This window comes from Phocoena sinus, chromosome 11, assembly GCF_008692025.1.
Source record: "Phocoena sinus isolate mPhoSin1 chromosome 11, mPhoSin1.pri, whole genome shotgun sequence".
NCBI lineage: Eukaryota > Metazoa > Chordata > Mammalia > Artiodactyla > Phocoenidae > Phocoena > Phocoena sinus.
Window position 1 is genome coordinate 80,742,673 of NC_045773.1, and position 19,129 is coordinate 80,761,801.

Genomic DNA, 19,129 nt, shown 5'->3' on the forward strand with positions numbered 1-19,129 from the left:
GCTGGGCACTGTTCCAGGCAGTAGGGATAGACAGACAAGGTACCTGCACTTGTGGAGCTTCCACTCTAGTGAGGGAAGGCAGAAAAGAAACACACTGAAGAAGAAGGCAGTTAGTAGGGCTATGAGGAAATAAGAGAGGGCCATGTGATAAGAGTGGCAGGGAACTACTTTAGACACAGTGGTCAGGAAAGTCCTTTCTGAGTAAATGGCATTTTAAGCTGAGACCCAAATGACAAGAGTGGCCAAGTGAAGGTCTGGGGGAGAATCATTCCACGTAAAGGGAACAGCTACTGCGAAGGCCGGAAGGTGGAAATGAGCTGGGGGTGTTGAGGAACAGAAAGGAGGCCAGTGTGGCTGGAGCAGAGAGGGTGGGAGAGAGGTGGGAGATGAGGTCAGGGAGCAGGGGCAGGGGCCCGATCATGCAGGGACCTGCAAGGACGAGTAAAGCACCTGAATTTTACTCAACCATGGGAAGCTCTGGAGGGTGTCAGGGTGTGCACATGTTGTGTGGGTATGGGGGGAGGAGGGAGGGAGGTCTGAGGTAGAGGTGATTGGATTTACATTTTTTTTTTTTTTGCATACGTGGGCCTCTCACTGTTGTGGCCTCTCCCATTGCGGAACAACAGGCTCCAGACGCGCAGGCTCAGTGGCCATGGCTCACAGGCGCAGCCACTGCGCAGCATGTAGGATCTTCCCGGACCGGGGCACGAACCCGTGTCCCCTGCATCGGCAGGCGGACTCTCAACCACTGCGCCACCGGGGAGGCCCGGATTTACATTTTTAAAAGATCATTGTGGCTCCTGTGTTTAGACTAGACTGTAGTGGGTAACACTGCAAGCAGAGACACCAGTTAGGAGGCAACTGCAGTAATCCTGGGAAGAAGATGGTGGCCACCATGAAGATGGAGAGAAGTAGACAAATTTGGGATATATTGGGATATATTTCATGGGGAGAATTGACAGGACCAGATGATGGATTGGATGGATGGTGGTGGGGTAGAAGACGGGGAGACTGGGAGAGAAGCAGGATTCTGATGGGATGGGAGAACCAGAAGTTCAATTTTGGATTTAAGTTTAAACCTATTGGACAGACATCCAAGTCTTGGATAATATTCAAGCCTTGCCCAGAAATGTCACTTGGCAGTCGTATATATGAGTCTAGATTTCAGAGGCAATGTGAGAACTAGAGAGTCAACAATGGGAGCCATGGAATTGGAAGAGATACCTTACCTTACGCATCCCCCTAAGGTGCCTTCAAAGTGTTTGTTTTCCCTCAGGATAAATGCAGTGTAGCTCCCATCCTAAGTTCCAGAAGCAGCAGCCTCTCGCTTCGGAAGCAAAATCCTCCAGACTTAGTTTCCTTCTGAACTCTCACTGGGATTTAACCTCCCTGGATCCGATTCCCTACCCAACAAAGGATGTTTCTACCAATCCATTTCACAGTATTCTATGGAACTCCTCAAATCCTCTATTTCACTTTTGAAAGCAACTTCCTCTGGTACTTTGAAACCTGGCTTTTCCCTAATAATGTTCCTTCTGTCTTTGGTGAAGGCTGCTCTTTCTTCCACACCCATCACTAGGAGCAGGAGAGTGGGCAGAAGAGAGGCCACTGTTCTCCTCTCTCCCCTCTGCATCATTGATGACCTCCTCCTCTCTCGAAGTCCATGCCTTTTGCATTTTCCACATTCTTCTGGTCTTCACAGCACAATCTTCTCCACCAACATCTCTACCATGTGCTTAACAACTTGTGTATCTAGATAAGTTTTTCTTCATCTCTCATTCTCTTCCTGATATTCTATCAAGAAAATCTTGAAAACCTTGATTTGGGTAAACTCAATGGTCTCATTCTTGGGTCTTTCTCCTAGGCTGCCAAGCATTGCAGGAGAGTCATGTCCTCATAAGAGGCCTATGACTAATCCTGACCATCTAACCTCAGAAAGCCCGCAGTGATCCCTAATCTTTGTTGATTCCCTTGTTCTTCTCCTGCAGGTGATGTTCTAAATCTCCACGCCTCCTCACCTCTTTACTCTCAGTTGGTGACGCTATCATCTTTTTATTGAACTTAAGGCCATCCAAGGTGGATCTCTTTACTGCCTTCTTTTCCCTTCACTTTCCTTTTTCCTTTCTTCTTGATTCAGAGGACTCTTTCTCCTGTCCAAGGCTGATTCTTTGTACTCTTTCCCACTTGCCCATTTTTACCATACTCTTTCCCGCCTTTCTTTTGTCTTCAGTATCTTTCTCTTTTCATGCGCCTTCATTTTACATACTCAACTTTATTTCTTGAAAATAAAAAGCCTTCCCTGGACTTTCTCCCTTAAATGTCCATCCACCTCTCACCCTCCTTTTCTGTGTGATGTCTCAAAAGAGACCAGCCCCCTAACTAACCACTTTTTCGGGAACTGGTAAAATTTTCCTCACTGTAAAATTCGTGGGTTGAGCTAGAGATGATACTGTTACCTTCAGTATTCACCATTCTATGCCTTTGTACTCACCACCTCCTTTTCCTCACCTCCCACTCATTCCTTAACCTACGTAAAGCGATTTCTGTGCCTCTGGTAAGTGGAAACTGTTTTCTCAAAATCTGTAATCATCTAGCTCCTGAACCCAAAGGATCTTTTGAACTCTCACCTACTAGACTTCTTTGAAGCATCAGATGTGGCCGCCCAGTCTCTGCTTGGCATACCTCTCCCTTGCCCTACTTCTCTGACTGCTCCCCCAACCTGTCTCCTTTATTGGTTCCTCTTCCTTTGATCATCCTCAAGCCTCTTCTGGTCACCCTCTTTTGGGGATCCTGTCCACTCAGAGGCTCCACCTCTACTGGAAAAGGAATGATGCCCAAACCTATGCCTCCAGCAGCCCCAACTTTTCTGTCGGGCTCCAGACCTGCTCACTGGAAATCTCCACCTGAGTGTCATGCTAACACCTCAAACTCCGCAGGACTTTCTTGAGTACTTTATTACTCTAAGCAGGTGCACCTCCTGTCATCACGTGTAGTTGGTCCTTGTCTGTATGTTGTTTCGTTAGACTGCAAGCCCGATGAGGGCAGTGACTTTATATCATTTATATCCATTGCCTAGCAGAGCACCCTGCTTCTTTCAGGTGCTTAATAAAAATTTGATTGTATGTCTGAAATTAACTCATTTTCCCCTTAGCCACACACCTCCTTGGTTTAAGGTATCATCGTCTTTCCTATGCCCTTGGCTCAAAACTGGGAGTCATCTAAGACTCCTCTTCCCTCACTCCCACCATCCAATCAGTTGGCATGACCTAACGACTTATCCCTGTCAGTTTATAAAATCTGTTCCTTCCTTTAACGCCACTTGGAGTTATTGGGACCTAAGTAGAAAGTACACAAGTTTTGGAGTAAAATGCGCTTGATGCTAATTCCACTACTTTTGAGCTGTGTGACCTTAAGCAAGCTATGGTACACTTGTGAGCCTCAGTTTCCTCATCTGTATAATGGAGATCCACCACCTCCCCTTTGGACCGTTGCTGGCAGGATTCTGACATTAGGAAAAGGGCTTGACATGGTTAACACATAGTATGCAGCCCCTCAAATGGCAGTTAGTTTTATTCCTTGTCTATACACCTGCAGCACTCCCCTGTACTCCCTCTTCTTCACAGCTGTCACAGTGCCACTGCCCACAGATAAGGTCCAAATCCCTTACCTGGACATTCTGTGTCCTTTCTTCAGCACATGCTCCCTCACACCTGTGCTTCATCTACCTCAGGACACTTGTCTTTCCTGTTTTCTGACTCCTGGCCTCTGCTCAAGCTGTTTCACTCCTCTCTGGGGCCCTTCCACTCCCCCTCCCACAGAAATCCTACCCATTCATCAAATGCCTTCTCCTCCCTCAGAGACCCCCAGGTGCTTTCAGCTGGAATCCACCTCCCCTTCCCCTTTTTGCACATCCACTGTACCTTACTCGTTTTTACTCAGCATGCCTTGAATCAGTTGATTAGGTATGGGCCTGCCTCCCCTATCGGATGGCAAACTTGAAACAGAGTTTGCATTTATCTTTGGGCTATTTGATGCTCAGCTGAACTGCACTGAATAGAGTCCCTCCCAGACCCTTCTCCTAACTTAATCCAAACCTGCCCCAACCCGATCCCCCAACTGACCCTCTTCAGTCTCATTCCCAATCCCATTTCTCTAACTGAACCCCAACGCATCCTCCTCTGAGAAGTGATTCCTCTTTCCAGGTCTAGAGAGCGAGATATGCACACTCCTACCTCCCCAGTGTTTCACGGTAGGCACTGAGTCACCCCTTGGGGATCCCTGGTTCCTCCTCCCCACCCCCACCATGGAGGACAGGATGCCTGCCGCCTGGCCCCAGGGGGTCAGAGGAAGCCAGGGCCTCTAGGGTTCAGTATTTTTATCAGCCTAGGAAATTAGAGACACAGAAGCGGAAACCGTGTGGTCAGAGAAAGTGAACAGCCCTCATCTCAGGGGAACCCCCAACAGGGCTGGGGGCCAGACACCAGGGAGAGACGTTGAGAATAGGGAGGTCTGGGGGGCCAGGTATCAGGGCTTGTTTTGCTTTAGTTTTATGTGACTCTTGCAGAAGGGCAAATGATGTGCTCAAAAACCAGACAAAAGTCTGCTGGATGAAGGAACAAATTTGGACACCAAAGTTTTCTGTTGCTTACCTCTCAACCCCCAGCTTAGGGGTCCTAACCCCAACCCCGCCTCCACTCCCAACCTGAGCTCTTTGCATGCCACTTCCGAAATCTCTGGCCTGTGAGAGGAACCGGACGCCTGGGTTGCTCACAGCTCGCAGTCTCTTCTCTGAATCACAGCAGCTTCCTCTCACAGGATCTTTCTCACCAGCCCTTCCTCCTCCTGCCCCCTGAACATCCGCCTGGTCCCTCGGAGACCTGGGGCCTCTTGGCTCTCTGTCTTCTTCAAGGGTCTCACACCCGCCCCATGTTTCCATGCTTCCAGAAGCTTCCCCTCCCTGTCACCTCTTGCCCTCCACTTCCACTCCTGGGATTCTCCTGTGTAGACCGGCATTCCATTCCAAACCTGAAAAATAAGTTCTGCTTCATGATTCTCTGATGCAGACAACATGCAGACTGTGCACGTGCCAGCGCATGCCTGGACTCTCCTTAGTCCTGCCCTTTCTCTTTGCTGAGTTCCTGCTGTGTCCTGCTGGTGACGGTGGGGTCTGGTGCTGTCTGCAAACTCCCTACCCCAGTTCCCGGGAGCTGAAGTGGGGACTGAGTATGAACAGTGGAAGGGAGGGTGCCCTCCCCCACCCCACGCCCTGGGAATCCTGGACCCTCTCCCTCTACCCTCCAGGCCCTTTCCTCAACCTCAGGAAAAGGGGATGTTTATCTGGAAGGCCAAGACTGGGCTGCCCAGAGATGAAGCCCAGGTTTGGGATGGGGGCAGAAGCTCGATGGAGGGAGCCGAGAATCGGGGCCCTAGAGGACGAGAGACGGGACTGAGAAGCTAGAGGCGAGGGATGGCCTCGGGTGTGGATCCCTGGTTGCCCAAGAACAGACAACCCAGGTTACATAATTTGGCCCTTTCCGCCTCCTTCCCCTGCTCCTAATTTTAGCAACCGAAATTCCACTGCCCCACAGGGCTCTTCCTCCATCCTTTCTGCTTCTATCCCCCATCCTCCCACAGCCTCCTCATGGTCCCCCAGCTCCAGCTGCCCCCAATTCACATCATTCAGTGACTCAGCAGAGGGAAAGCCCTGTGTTGGGGGAAGGGGGTGTTAAGTGGGGAGGAGGATGTGGTTCTGGCTGGGGAGGGGAGGGAAACTGGTTTTGTTCCCCTTTTCGCCTCTGTTCACATCTATTTCTCCAACTGCTGACTGAAGAGTGGAGAGGAGCCCAGTGTAGGGAGTGGAGAGACTGGAGGGCAAGCTGGGCCTTCTTAGGGCCGCCCTAGTGGGCGGGTGGGCAGGCAAGCAGGGGGCTCCTAGTCTCCAGCTGAGGGCACGAGTTAGGGTGTGCGTGCGTGGTGCGGGTGTGCAGGAGCTGTGGGTTTGGGCAGGTGGAGTGGGAAAGGAGATGTCATGGGTGATGAAAACCACAGTGATGGACAAAGGCAGAGGAGACACCGGGAGTGAGATGTGGAACCAGGTCTTATTAGGAAATGGCAGAGTCAAGGAGCAGTGGTGGTGGCCCGCATCCTCCCACCCCTGCTCATTACAAGTTCTGCTCCCGCCCCACATCCTCTGCCATTCAGCACCGGTCTCCTGACCTTACCCTTCTTACTTCCCTGCACTTCCTGCAGTTTCTTGCTTTTTCCCTAGGGTCACTTGAGGGCCTCCGCATGGCGATTCAGGGCCTGAGAAAGGGCTGTCACAGCTCCCATCACTCGGCCCAGCTCCCAGGTCTCAATCTGGCTTCGGAATCGTTGCAGGAAGCGGTCGGGGTGCCAGCGGACCTGCTGGACCCTCAAGTACCTCCTCAGGGCCCCCTGCTCCTCCAAGGGAGGGCCCCTGGCCACCAGGGCTGCAGCCATGGCTTCTGGGTCTCCTCCGCCAGGGCAGGGCCAGGGCACATCACCGAAGCGCCAGAGTCTGCCCCTCCCCGCTCCTCTGGGGTGCTCTGCCCTGGGCCCAGCCCTGGCTGGCTCCAGCACTCGATCCCCGGGAGCCTCCGGTGCCCTCCTGGCTCGGCTCTCACGCAGTTCTTCCTCCTTGGCCCGGGCTCGCTCTTGGAAGAGCCGCTGCTCCTCCTGCTGCTGCCGCCAGCTCTGACCCGAGCCCTCAGCCCGTGGGGGTCGGCAGGCTCCCTCTGCCTCGCGCTGCTGCTGGCGCTTCTGGGCATGTTCCCGGGCCATGCGATCTGACCAGGCTGAGAAGGACTCGGGTTCCTGGATCTCATGGGAAGCATCATCTGTTTGGGAGGGTGGGAGGTGGTGGTCGCAGGGAGGCCATGAGAAGGTGACAGGCAAGAGAGGTGGGGCAGCACAGAAGAAGGGACCATAGGAAGCCAGTGGGAGCATTCGTGGAGTGGGTGTAGGAAAAGCAGCCAGTGAGGAAGAAGGGCGGCTGTGGACGGAAATGGATTCCTTACCTTCAAACCTCCCAATGACCTCCTGCCACTCGTCCTCCAGCTCTCCCTGCAGCTTCTGTCTCCATTCCCGTTCCTTAGAGGCCTCATCTTCTTCCTCCTCTTCGGCAGAATCCCAGGGGGGTCCCCAGCCCAGAATTTGCCCTGGGGTCTCCCCATCCTTATTCTTTATTCCCATGGCAGAGGGGCAGCGACTCAGCAGTGGCAGGAAGAAATCCGTGTAGGCTGTTTGTGGGAGAGCAGTGAGCAAAAGTTAGCTGGAACTCTCACTCCTTGGTAGGGCCGCCATCTTGAATCCTACAGGTTACTTACTCTCTTGGTCTTAGAGCAATGGAAGGGTTGCCCACATGGATGCCTCCTGGGTGCTAGGAAATCACCATCACTGACAAATATTTACTGATACTTAACCACATGCGTGATAAGTGTGGTAGTTTAAAATATACCGACCTGCGTCTTCACAAACTAATTTAGTGTCCTGGGAGCTCTACTATGTCAATGACATTTTCTGGTCTGCCTCCAGCCACCTAGGGTGATGTCAAAACCCTTTGACTATATATTCCATTTTTGGCTTGAAAATATTGTCACTTTATGCCTCTCATTGTGTTTCTCACCCAAAACTATGTTCTCCAGACTGGGAAAATACCTGAACACCCTGATCTGTACCATTCTAAATATACAAATACTTAATACTTTTCTTTATATCACTTTTCAATAAGCTGCATAAGATAAATATTTTCAGGGGCATTTCTCTCAGCCAGCCTTAGCCAGGGGATGCTGGGAGGGGGACGGAGAGGTAGAGGGTCCAGCCCAGTAATGAATTTGAGCCATAGAAATGTTCCCAGCAGCAGAGCAAACTCTTTCCAAATGACTGCTGACCTAGGGCAGGGGAATGGGGCTGAGATAGAGGGTTCCACTCAGGGCCTGGCTGACAGGAGGCTGGGGGGAAATAGGAGAGGGACTGACATTCCTGAGCTCCCCCCCTCTTCCTGAGCCCTGACCTCAACGCATCAGCTGAGTGCCATGCTGCTCTCCTCACTGCCCACCCAGCACCCTACGCCTGGCCAGCCTGCCACCTGCCATGGTCGCCAACCACCTCTGCACTCTCAGGACAGAGGAAGATGAGTGAGGCACCCTCCCTTCCTGTGGACCTAGTTTCTCTCCCTACGGCAGGAAGAAGTGGGCCGGCAGTCTTTAGATCTTTATTCAGTGGTGCTAGAACATGCTGGCTACCTGGCAAAACGATGAGTGAGAGGAAGGGTTGTCCTGTCACTGCCAGGAAAGCAGAAGATAGAAGGGTCCAGACTTGGCTGGCCAAGGTCCACTGCCCCCACCCATCTTCTGGCACACCTGAGCGTCACCCAACCCAAACCACATCAAAAGGAGGGGTGGGGGTGCTTCTCTTTAGTACTGACGTGACCTGTCACAAGCCCTCCCAACTTGTCCCTCCCAGCAAGTACCTGGTCTTGTCTTTCAACGGCTTATATCCCACCAGGGCTCACAGCAGGTGTGAGGGTGGGTGGAAGGTTTTTAAATTCACAGGTTTTAAGGGGTAAGGCCTCCAACTATAAAACATCATGAGTAAAACCTGGTACAGAATATTAAATAGCCACTAAAAATTATGTTTGTGTGTGGAAAAAGCTGGCTGCAAAACTGTACATAGGATCCAATCACAGCTCTGTGAAAAAGAGACCAAACCCCATGCTTGAAAAAGATAGACTGGATGGAAATATGTAAACATTCTAGTCTCTGGGTGGTAGACTACGGGTGGCTTTCCTTCAACCTTAGCTGATATTTTAATGTGAAAGGGACATAATTAATATGAAATTTTCTTTTCTTTTTAAAGACTAAAGAATAAAGTTAATCACCGTTAACAGTTTGCTGTGGTCCCTTCTAGTCTTCTCTTGGTTTATATAAACACATAACGCACAATTTCTTTTCAGTTATGCGACCATACTACTATATATTGTTTGGCAACTTGCTTTTTTCATTTTAACACCTCATTTATATTTTCCACAGGAGTATACACAGTCTACCTCATTCTTTTTTATGACTGTGTAGTGTTCCACTGTGTGCATGAAACAAATCTTCACACCCCCAACAGAAAGACTTTGTTTTCAAAAATGATCAGTCTTATGTATGTGTCTTTGTGGACTCCTTACAGTACTTCTGTGGGGTAGATTCTCAGAACTGGAATTTCTGAGTCAAACGACATGTGCAATTTTGCCAAACTGCTTTCAAAAAGTTTGTGCCATCAAGAATATATGAGCGCCTGATGAGGTTATAGCTTTATCACTTTCAGGAATCTTTTTCTATATGCGATAAAGAATATTATTCAATTACTCTTGAAATGAACTAGGTAATTATCAAAGTTAAAAAAAAAAAGAATATATCAGTGCCTGTGTTGTCCTTTACCAAAGCTGAATATCCCCAACCCTTTAAATTTTGCCCATCTGATAGATTAAAAAAATGACTTTATTAATGAAAATTTTCATATTCATATTCTTTGTCTACTTTACCCTGGAAATTATATGTGTAGATATGAGAGCTCTTTATATAGTATAGATACCAACCCTTTGTGTCTGTGTCACATATATTGTAGATATTTTCTCCCATCTGTCTTTTCAAAATTGTACTGTAGTTAAATCTGTATCAATATTTTCATTTTACAGCTTCTGACTTTATTTCATTCTTAGGAAGGTTTTTCTCCACTCCAAGATTATGCCCTTGTGTGTTTTCCTACTATATTTCTAGAAATATAAAAAAAAGGAAAAAAGTACAAAGTATAGTATGATAAGTAACCCTATTCCTACCATAAGGTATGTTAACATATTTTCATTTGACAACTCCTTAAAAAAAAAATCATAGATAAAGCTAAAGTTTTCTTTGATACTGTTTTCCAAGTTTTATTCCCCCCAGGGAAAACCCTCCCATGCATTTCCTGTCACATATAGGTGTTTAATCTGCTGTAATTTACTTTTTTTTTTTTTTTTGTAATTTACTTTTAAGTCAGGTGTAAGGTAAGACTATTTTTCTCCAGAGAAGACAAATGGTCCAGTATTGTTTATTAAATAGTTCACCACCACCCCCTCCAGTGATTTGAAACACCAAGTTTACCACCAATTTAGCAGTATAGATCAACTTTTCCCTTATGTTCTTTAATTAACATGTTGTACTTTTATATTGGGAAAAGTAAATGTGGAAGAAAAAGCTTTGTGGAGTAAAAATGCACTTCTTAGTGATGGAAGCACTGTCCTCCCCATAATGAGACATGATTTCTACATTAATGAGATGTTCATACTAATTGGCACAAAACACTTTTTAAAAATGCCAGAGCAGAAGTTTATATTAAGTGACGACTGAGACACAGGAAGAAAAGGTAACAGTGGGCGGGGTGGTTGGAGAGGGCTTCCAGGAGGAGGTGGGGACTTACACTGGGCTGTGAAGGGCGAATAATCTAGCAAGGTGGAAAACTTAGTAGGGCGGACAGGAAGGCGACAGGCAAGAGGCAGATAAAAGAACAAGCATGTTTGTTGAAAACATGCTTGGGGTCACTGAAGACAGTCACGAAGCAGGAGTCTCGGGTTTGTGGGCTCGCCGTGGGACGTAAGGTTGGAAAGCAAAGAGAACATAAACCGGACAGCTCAGTCATCTGCAAAGCAGGGCCACAGCCTACTTCTACTGAGCAGATCAAAGTGGGTAAAGGATGGGAAATGTCTAATACTGTGCTGGCACAGGTGCAGTGAATGTTACATTAAAAAAAAAAAGAAAACAAACACACAAGCTGGCTTTGGACTTATTCTTTTTGCAAAGACTGTGAGAAAACGACCCCGTTCCTCAATGTTCACTCATTCTTGCTGTATGTAGAGAATGGCTATTGTTGGACTAAGGTGTGTTTATACAGGGGTCTCTGACAGCTAAGACCACTTCCCCATGAGGTGTTACCAAAAGCCTCAAAGGTAGTGGCCATTCACTGGCATCTCACTAGGTGTGACAACCCAGCCCAGCCAATTCAGCGTGAACTGGCACATCCCTTGAACATGGAAACTGAAGGGAACCTACCCTCCCTCAGGAGACTCTGGGTCATTTCATCTGTTCAAGGGAAATACCTGCATTTTAAGGCAGAGTGGTCTCTAGAGACAGGCCTTTCTACCAAGGAGTTAGAAGGCCACCTGGTGGTAGGGCTGGCAGGGGACCAGGAGGAAGGGAGGCCTGAGAGGGCTTGGGAGTGACCTGAGTGTAGGTGAGATTTCAGCAAGGTCCTGAACCTTCTAGGCCGTGCTTTCCTCATCTGTAAATGGAACCATAATGTCATTCTCACATGCTTCTTAGAATTCAGTACAATGAAGGAAGCACCTACCATACTGTAAGAGACATTTCTGTTACTTAAAAAGCCTTAATTGAATAATACAAGAATAAAAATAACAATACTTATCATCCAGTGAGGACCAAAACTGCCAAATGCTTGCCTCACTTCCTCGCCACAACCTCCATTTTAGAGAAACAAATTAGGTTCATAGAGGCTAAGTTGCATGTCCCTGTCACACAGCCTGTAAGTGGCAGAGCTGGAGCTTGGATGGGGTCTGAAGTTGGCCTCAGGGCACTCTGCTCTGTTGCCATGTACAATGTCCACTGTCGAGTTAGGTGCCTGCGCTTTGTAAACCTCCTCTCTTTGTTCTCAGTTTAAAAAAAAAAAAAATCTGAACAGGGCAGCCTATCTCACTTATGTTAGGGGAATTAAAGAAAAGGGGATTTTTGACTATATGGGGGAGGTTTCGGGGATGTGGGTGAGGTTCCTGTATATTCGTGGGGAGCTGGGGGATGATAAGAGCAATCAAACTGAGTTCAGGTTGTTCATCCCAACCTAAAGGTTTTCATCTAATGTTCTTACTATAGAAGGAAAATCTCTAAAAGGGGAAAGGGGTTTCACCTGTTAGTTTCCTAGGAGGGCTGTACCTCTGCAGTGCTGCCTCTGCTGCCACTAATGTATCAACAAGTCCCCATCTGAAACCCTCAATATCAAAGGCTTTCCAGAATGCAGATATTTTGGGGATTTGATAGAGTTGATCTGAAAGTATACATATAGTTGGCCCTCCATATCCTCAGGTTCCTCATCCGCAGAATCAACCAACCACAGACCTAAAATATTCAGGAAAAAAAGTTCCAGAAAGTTCCAAAAAGCAAAACTTAAATTTGCTGCTTGCCTGCAACTATTTACATAGCATTTACATTGTATTAGGTATTTTAAGTAATCTAGAGACGACTTAAAGTATACAGGAAGATGGTTTGTAGGCTATACGCAAATACCACGTCATCTTATAAAAGGGACTTGAGCATCTGTGGATTTTGGTATCTTGGGAGGGGGATCCTTGAACCAATCCCTCTCGGATACCAAGGGACAACTGTACACTGTATATTATGTAGCCCGGGAGAGACTGGGTAGCCCCAGTAACCAAACACGTGAATGTTTCTGCAGTGAAACATATGAATACTGACATCAGTAGGATAAAAACATCATAAATAGCCTAGCTTTAGTTTATGTTAGGTTTTGTTACCAAATGAGTTTGGTGGCAGACTGATGAAAAATGTTTGGTTCTCAGAGTGTTTCTGAGTTTCAGAACTGTGGGTGAAAGAGTATGGGTCTGTTGATAACCACAGGAACAATGGCCAGTATCTAGAGTGTTTATCATGTACCAAGTGCTCCAATTATGTACTGTGTCAGCTGATTCTCAAAACATATGTTACAGCATGGGTGCTTTGAACACAGGCATTATTACTGTATGATTCTATAAAATATCACACAGGTTAGAGCATAGGCAGTCTAGTTAGGCTGCCTAGGATACATCTCTTGCTCTTAATAGCTGTGTGACTTTGGCAAAGTACTTAAACTTCTCTGTGCTGTTTCCTCATCTGAGAAATGGGGGATGATGTTAGTACTTACACCTTCATAGGGTAGTCGTGAGGATTAAATGAGTTGCTTTGTGAGAAGTGTCTGGCACACAGCAATGGTTGCTGTTATTTAATTTTGCAGATGGGCAAATGAAGCACCAGGCAAGTTTAGAAACTTGCCAAGAATACACAGCTATTAAGTGTGGAGCTGGGATTTGAACCTAGGCAATGTAACTGCACAGAGTACCCTCTATCCTGCTTTTCACACTACATGCAAACAACCAGTCAAGAGACAAAGTAGCTACTAATCTAGAGAGATGTGTCATTTAAATACTAGTTGCTGTTTGGGGAATGCTGGGCTCTTCAGACAGTGGTAGCTCAGTAATGTAAAGGCACAAATGACAGCCACAAGCCAACTTGGTCAACTATTTCCCTAAGTCCCATGACCAAATAACTAGCTTATTTTTCAACCATTGGCCTTCATCTCACACCCCACCAGTTGCTCATGACCTTGTTCCCCACGAAGCAGACTCACCATCAGGGCCCTGGCGGGCAGCAGCATGCAGCGCTGTGTCCCCGTGGCGGTCCTGGTGGGCAGGGTCAGCCCCAAGCCGAAGAAGCAGGCACAGGGCAGGGGCATCGTGGCGGGCGCAGGCCCGGTGCAGTGGTGGAGGCTGCCCAGCATCTACATCAAGGCCTGGGTGTCGCTGGAGGAGGGCTTGGGCCCGGACCAGACGTCCTGCAGACAAATAACGACGGAAGCGACGCTCTCGGCGTTGGCGTCGGGAAGTGGAGGCCATGGAACTCTTGGGCTGAGGAAGAAGGATAAACAGGCAGCAGTCAGGACCCCAGCCTCGGATGGTCCCTCCCCCTCCATCTCTGATATTCCCTCTGTTTCTCCCTTTGGTTCCCCATTTCTTCTTACATTTTCAGCAAGAGATGAGGCCAGTCCTAACCCTCATCCCTTTTCCAGGTGATAGGTTTGAAAACAATTTTGAGGGGAGCTGGGGTCACATTTTTTTTTTAATGTGAAATTTGAGAAAAGGATAAATGATTACTTAGAGGCTCATTAGTCCAGGTAAATTTTTAATAAAGGACTTTGTTATATAATAAAGACAAATAGAAACTGATGAGGGAAATTTTTATCAATAGAAACCTGAATTTTAAAAAGTCACAATTTCAAATAATGATCTAGAAATTGAATATAATGTACCCGGCAGACAGATGTAGAGGCTTCTCCCTCTGGGACTTGGGGGGAGGGGTTACTCATCAGACCTGCCCCCCGCCCCCTAAGTACCCCCGGAGCAGTAGGCCCGAAGCCTGTGTTTAAGACGCTCCGAGGAAGGGAGGCGGGAAGGGCGGAGACACTCTAGACTGACGGAAATGGCGCAAGCCGAGACGCAGGTAAAGGACGGAAATGAACTGGGAGGCGCGTTACCGGATGCCGTTCCTCCCCGAGGGGGCGGGAGGTGTTTCCTTGGCCTTAGCCTCCGGGGGGAAACTAGGGAACTTAAGATAAAGGGTCCGGGGCTTCCCTGGTGGCGCAGTGGTTGAGAGTCCGCCTGCCGATGCGGGGAACGCGGGTTCGTGCCCCGGCCCGGGAGGATCCCGCATGCCGCGGAGCGGCTGGGCCGGTGAGCCATGGCCGCTGAGCCTGCGCGTCCGGAGCCTGTGCTCCGCAACGGGGGAGGCCGCAGCAGTGAGAGGCCCGCGTACCGCAAAAAAAAAAAAAAAAAAAAAAAAAAAAAGATAAAGGGTCCGTCTGAAACCGGAAGACTGGACGACAGGCGAGGAAAAGGAAGAGCAAGGGCTCTTTGGAGGTTTAACCCTGCTTCCCCCTACTGGGAGGAGAGAGGAGATGGTTCAGTGATAGGCGAAAAAATGAGAAGAGAGAGAAAACAGGGGAGATAAAGACAGGATAAAAATCACAATGAAAATGAAAAATCAAAACCACAGTGAGGCCAAGAAAGGGACAGATCATAAAAGAGAAAAACACAGGAAGCAAAAGACAAGGAAAACAACCGCAGGACAAAGCACGTGAGGTGAATGGAGAAATTTGGAATTGGGAAAGGTGTAGAAAAAGGAGATGGAAATGGGAGGGAGAAAAAGGAAAAGAAGTTGGAAGAGTTCAGAGAAGCCCAGCACACTCTATTCCCAACACACCACGCATGATAATTTCCTTACCTCCTCACCCCATTCTCAATCCCTCTATGCCTCCTTCTCTCTCAAATACTCCTCTCTTCTCGGCTCCTGCCCCCATTCCTAGACCTTCCGACTGGGAAAGCCCTGCATCTGCTGTGAAGTTAGCAGGCAGCTTTGGACCTGGTCTTTGCTGCCCCCAGGCGGTCCTTCTGGATACTGCCAGAGTGAGAGGTGGGAGAGGAGGACCAGCCATCAATGGGAGGATCAGTTTGGGGGAGACACGCGGTGCAGGAGGCTGAAAAGGGGAGCACTAAGACCCAGGGGTAGTGGAAGGCTGCAGCAAACAGCTGGAGGAGGAGGCGGTGTGGGGGGAGGGGAAAAGGGGGAGCCATCTGGTACCTTGGTAGCTTCCGAAACGGCATCGGTCGTAACGACAGAAATGGCCAGTCAGTCCCAGGGTATCCAGCAGCTCCTGCAAGCCGAGAAGCGGGCGGCTGAGAAGGTGGCAGATGCCAGAAAGAGTGAGTCTCCTCATTTCTCCCTTAGGAATCTGGAGAGAAAATTGGGGGTGGAAGGACAGCAAACATTTGAGTCCTTAGGATAACCCAAGGCTGGTGGGGCGGGGGGAGGGAGGCTGGGGGCGCTTATTAGGAGGGAAGAAATGGGTGGGTGTCAGAATCTAGTTCTTGGCTGGCTGAGAGAAGGCACTAACTTTTTGGGAGGGACTGACCCCTGCTCTCACGTTTTGTGTGTGTGGGGTCTACCCCCACTTTCAGTCCTTTCTCCTGCCTCCAGGGAAAGCCCGGCGTCTGAAGCAGGCAAAGGAGGAGGCACAGATGGAAGTGGAGCAATACCGCAGAGAGAGAGAGCAGGAATTCCAGAGCAAGCAGCAGGCAGTGAGTCGTGGGGGAGGCTGGGATGGGACCCCAGGGTGCAAGTTGGTGGGTATATCTGGTGAGGTGTGTACAGGGTGATTCCACAAGAAAATAAGGTAGTAAAGGGCTGAAGGGAACCTGATGAAGACCATGATATTGGTCAAGCTTTGTGATATGTAAGAGCGTCTAGGAGTTTGGAAGGACTTGTACGGCTTGTGGAAGTGGGGGGGATTGCCACAGTCTCTGTAGAGTATGATGATATTTGGGGTGGAGGGCCGAGTTTTATGGGCATGGGTGGTGAGGTGGTGGGGATGGTACGGTCTGTTGTAGGGTGATGCTGCATGTCAGGTCTTAGGGGAGAGGGCATTATGTTGGTCTCTTCAGTGTCTAGATATTTCCACGGATGGGAGTGGTTTTGGAGAGGGCCTTTCTTCCTGGTCTTGCTCCAGGACCCTTCCCTCCACATGCGTGGATGCTTCTTTCTCTGTTTCTGCTTTCTCCTTTCTCTTTTCCACCCTTTCTCCCACCCCCCAGGCCATGGGCTCCCAAGGGAATCTGTCAGCTGAGGTGGAGCAGGCTACAAGGCGCCAGGTGCAGGGCATGCAGAGCTCCCAGCAGAGAAGCCGCGAACGTGTCCTGGCCCAGCTTCTTGGCATGGTCTGTGACGTCAGGCCCCAGGTCCACCCCAACTACCGGATTGCTGCCTAGGACCCACCCTAGGGCCTGACTCCTCCTGCCAGTTCCTTCCTGCAAAGAAATCCCCAAGTCAAAATCAACTCCCACCATAATCCTTTCTCTCCTTTGCATTCCCTAGAAATTCTAGAAAGCAGGATCCAATAATTCTCCTGTGAAATTTATAAATATCCTGCTCAGACCTGAATCTCCTTATTGTTCTTTCACTGGGAACTTGGAAACTGCCAAGTCACCCTCACCCAGCCCCTCTGTGAAATTTGTAGCATGGAGAAGTAGGGATGTGAAAACACTCTGACTTCAGAGCCTGGCAGGCTCGGGTCCCTCTTCTGACCCTGCCACTTGCTGGCTGGGCAACAAGAACAAGCTACTTAAACTGTAACCCCAGTGTCCTTTGCAAGGTTGGAGTAATAATAATAATGCCTACCTTGCAGGGGTGTTGCATTGGTTAGGAATCATTCTATAAAGAGCTTAGCATGGTTTCCAGCATGTAGTAGCTGTGATTCAATAAATGGCAAACCTGTGATATTATTACTACTCTCTGCCCACCTACCAAAACTTAAACATAGCTGTTTTCTCACTTCTGTCTGTGGCTTTGTAATTCTACTCATTCATTCTGTGACCCTAGAAATTCTCTAAAAAATTGGTTCTTCCCACCTCTCTTTCCCCAGAGACCTTATTATCCCTGAAAAGATAGATTAAATCATGGCCTCATTTAGCCTCTCTTCTGTGGTTCCAGGAAGATGTTTGCATTTCTTAGCCTCTCTTTTTGTCTCTCTTAAGTTGGTCTTTCTCTTTATTGGATTTCCCCCTTTTCCTGTTTCCCCAAAGACCCATCAGATGCTTATTACTGCTTCCTGAGATCTAAAGTGATGCATGGCCTTCCTTTCTACATCCTCAACACCTTACTTTCCCTTTGTAACAATAAAAAAGTGTCAATAAAATAATTATGGGCAAATCAATTGCTGGGTGGAATCAGCCTCCTTTTGCTTCATCATTTCTCATTTTCAGTCACTCTTGTTCCTTGTTTATGTATTCCCCAAACACCCAAAAGGTGTTGGAGCTTTGAGAAACAAAAGCAAATGGTACATTATTTTTTCTCTAAAGTGAGAAACACGTGGCTCCTCCTTTGTGAACCTGAGGACTATAGATGGTAACTGTAGAGAACAGCTGGGGTGTAGGAACAAGCACGCTGCCCCTTACCTTGCTTTATTTTCCTTCATAGCACCTATTGATACTTGACATGTTTATGTGTTGTCTCCCCTGTTATGTGAACTCTGTGAGGACAGGGCTGTTCACTGCTGTGTCCCCAGATCTCAGGATAGCATTTGGCACAGGACAGGCAGTTGGTAAATACTGTTGAAAAAGATTGATATTGTGGGTTTGAAAAACTGTGCTTCTGTGACATCATCCTTGGATCACTGTTATTTCTTTTGGCCACAGAAAACGAGCCTACTTCACCAAGCACTTGAACCAATGAGGTAATCTGTAGTGTGTATTTATTAACCAGACTCTTTAAGCAGGGAGTCAGGATACAGTAGAGAATAGAGAGGTGTTTACATCCTGGCTCTGTCACCTTACTAGCTGTATTACTTTGGACATGTTGCTTTATTTCTCTGAATCTGTTTGCTTGATATAGCATGGGAATAATGGTACACCTTGGTGTTAAATGGTTGTGATAACAGGTAAAGGGCCAAACGTCTGTTGTCAGTTTTGTTAAGTCACATCTGACTTCTGTAGCATACAAAAGCGGGGCGAGATATATCAAATGTTTCATTCAGGAAAAAAAATCCAGGCTGAACCAAGGGTCTATTGGGGGCAGGGCTAAGCACATTCCGGTAGAATTAACAACACTTATAAAAAGTTATTTAACTCTCAAGCCCTAGCGTTTATCATTAACATTTGGGGCAGAATCTAGACCCTGTCCCCCACTCAGTGGATTCAGAACCCCTTCCTGATTCCAGCCCACGCCCACGAACCTCAGGGCTCTTAAGGCATCAGCTACCTCGGCCAACATTAGGCAAATGCCGTCCACCGGCTCCAGGGCTGTGAAAGGGTAGGGCTAGGACTCGTGAGCACGACTCACTTCCCACACCTGGGGCCGATCGTTCCCTAGCTCCAGCGCCAACGTCCCCAGGTCACCTTGACTACCGGACCAAGGACCCCGTGGGAACTCGAAATCCCGCCACCTTGGGTCCTCCTGCGCCCACGGAGGGGTGCCCAGAGAGAAGGCCTGTGCGGCAAGAACGTAAATGAAGAGAGAGGCGTGGAAAAGAGCAGAACAAGAGAAAAAAGATAACAATGGGGAGGATGCTAGTTTCCTTCATGCCTTTTGTTACTGGTAGTAGCGGAGGAGTTAGAAGTGGGTTAAAAAAATTTTTTTTCCACACAGGCATTTTCTAAAGGCAACCCTAGAGCGCGCGGAACTATAGAACCGTGGAAGGTCCTTCTTCCGGTTCCTTACGTCTGCGCGGTCGTAAGGCGGGAGGCCGGGGTAGAGGG

General features: G+C 48.3%; 2 protein-coding genes across 6 annotated transcripts; one reads left to right on the plus strand and one right to left on the minus strand.

The window, feature by feature from the left end:
- Positions 1–6,079: 6,079 nt before the first annotated feature.
- On the minus strand, positions 6,080–17,952 carry NFKBIL1 (NFKB inhibitor like 1). 4 transcript variants are annotated; one of them, XM_032648108.1, is made up of 5 exons: positions 17,831–17,952; positions 15,462–15,534; positions 13,456–13,732; positions 7,038–7,259; positions 6,080–6,857 (listed from the first exon to the last, which is right to left on the minus strand). In XM_032648108.1, the coding sequence occupies exons 3-5, from the start codon at positions 13,718–13,720 to the stop codon at positions 6,271–6,273; spliced, it is 1,074 nt and encodes a 357-aa protein (XP_032503999.1). In that variant the 5' UTR covers positions 13,721–13,732; positions 15,462–15,534; positions 17,831–17,952; the 3' UTR covers positions 6,080–6,270. The 4 variants fall into 4 exon arrangements, with proteins under 4 accessions (XP_032503999.1, XP_032503997.1, XP_032503996.1 ...); XM_032648106.1 differs by lacking the exons at positions 15,462–15,534; positions 17,831–17,952 and adding an exon at positions 15,105–15,197; XM_032648105.1 differs by lacking the exons at positions 15,462–15,534; positions 17,831–17,952 and adding an exon at positions 14,134–14,340.
- ATP6V1G2 (ATPase H+ transporting V1 subunit G2) lies at positions 15,271–17,739 on the plus strand. 2 transcript variants are annotated; one of them, XM_032648110.1, is made up of 3 exons: positions 15,271–15,583; positions 15,858–15,958; positions 16,472–17,739. In XM_032648110.1, the coding sequence occupies exons 1-3, from the start codon at positions 15,502–15,504 to the stop codon at positions 16,643–16,645; spliced, it is 357 nt and encodes a 118-aa protein (XP_032504001.1). In that variant the 5' UTR covers positions 15,271–15,501; the 3' UTR covers positions 16,646–17,739. The 2 variants fall into 2 exon arrangements, with proteins under 2 accessions (XP_032504001.1, XP_032504002.1); XM_032648111.1 differs by having other exon boundaries at positions 15,493–15,583; positions 15,839–15,958.
- Positions 17,953–19,129: the final 1,177 nt, after the last annotated feature.

Coding starts and splice junctions, on each gene's coding strand:
- NFKBIL1 (XM_032648105.1), bottom strand. CDS start 14,190: ATGAGTAACCCCTCCCCCCAAGTCCCAGAGGGAGAAGCCTCTACATCT. Junction 13,733..14,133: donor CCTCTACATCTGTCTGCCGG/GTACATTATATT, acceptor CTTCTTCCTCAG/CCCAAGAGTTCCATGGCCTC. Junction 6,858..7,037: donor GGTCATTGGGAGGTTTGAAG/GTAAGGAATCCA, acceptor CCTCCCAAACAG/ATGATGCTTCCCATGAGATC.
- ATP6V1G2 (XM_032648110.1), top strand. CDS start 15,502: ATGGCCAGTCAGTCCCAGGGTATCCAGCAGCTCCTGCAAGCCGAGAAG. Junction 15,584..15,857: donor GGTGGCAGATGCCAGAAAGA/GTGAGTCTCCTC, acceptor TCCTGCCTCCAG/GGAAAGCCCGGCGTCTGAAG. Junction 15,959..16,471: donor TCCAGAGCAAGCAGCAGGCA/GTGAGTCGTGGG, acceptor CCCACCCCCCAG/GCCATGGGCTCCCAAGGGAA.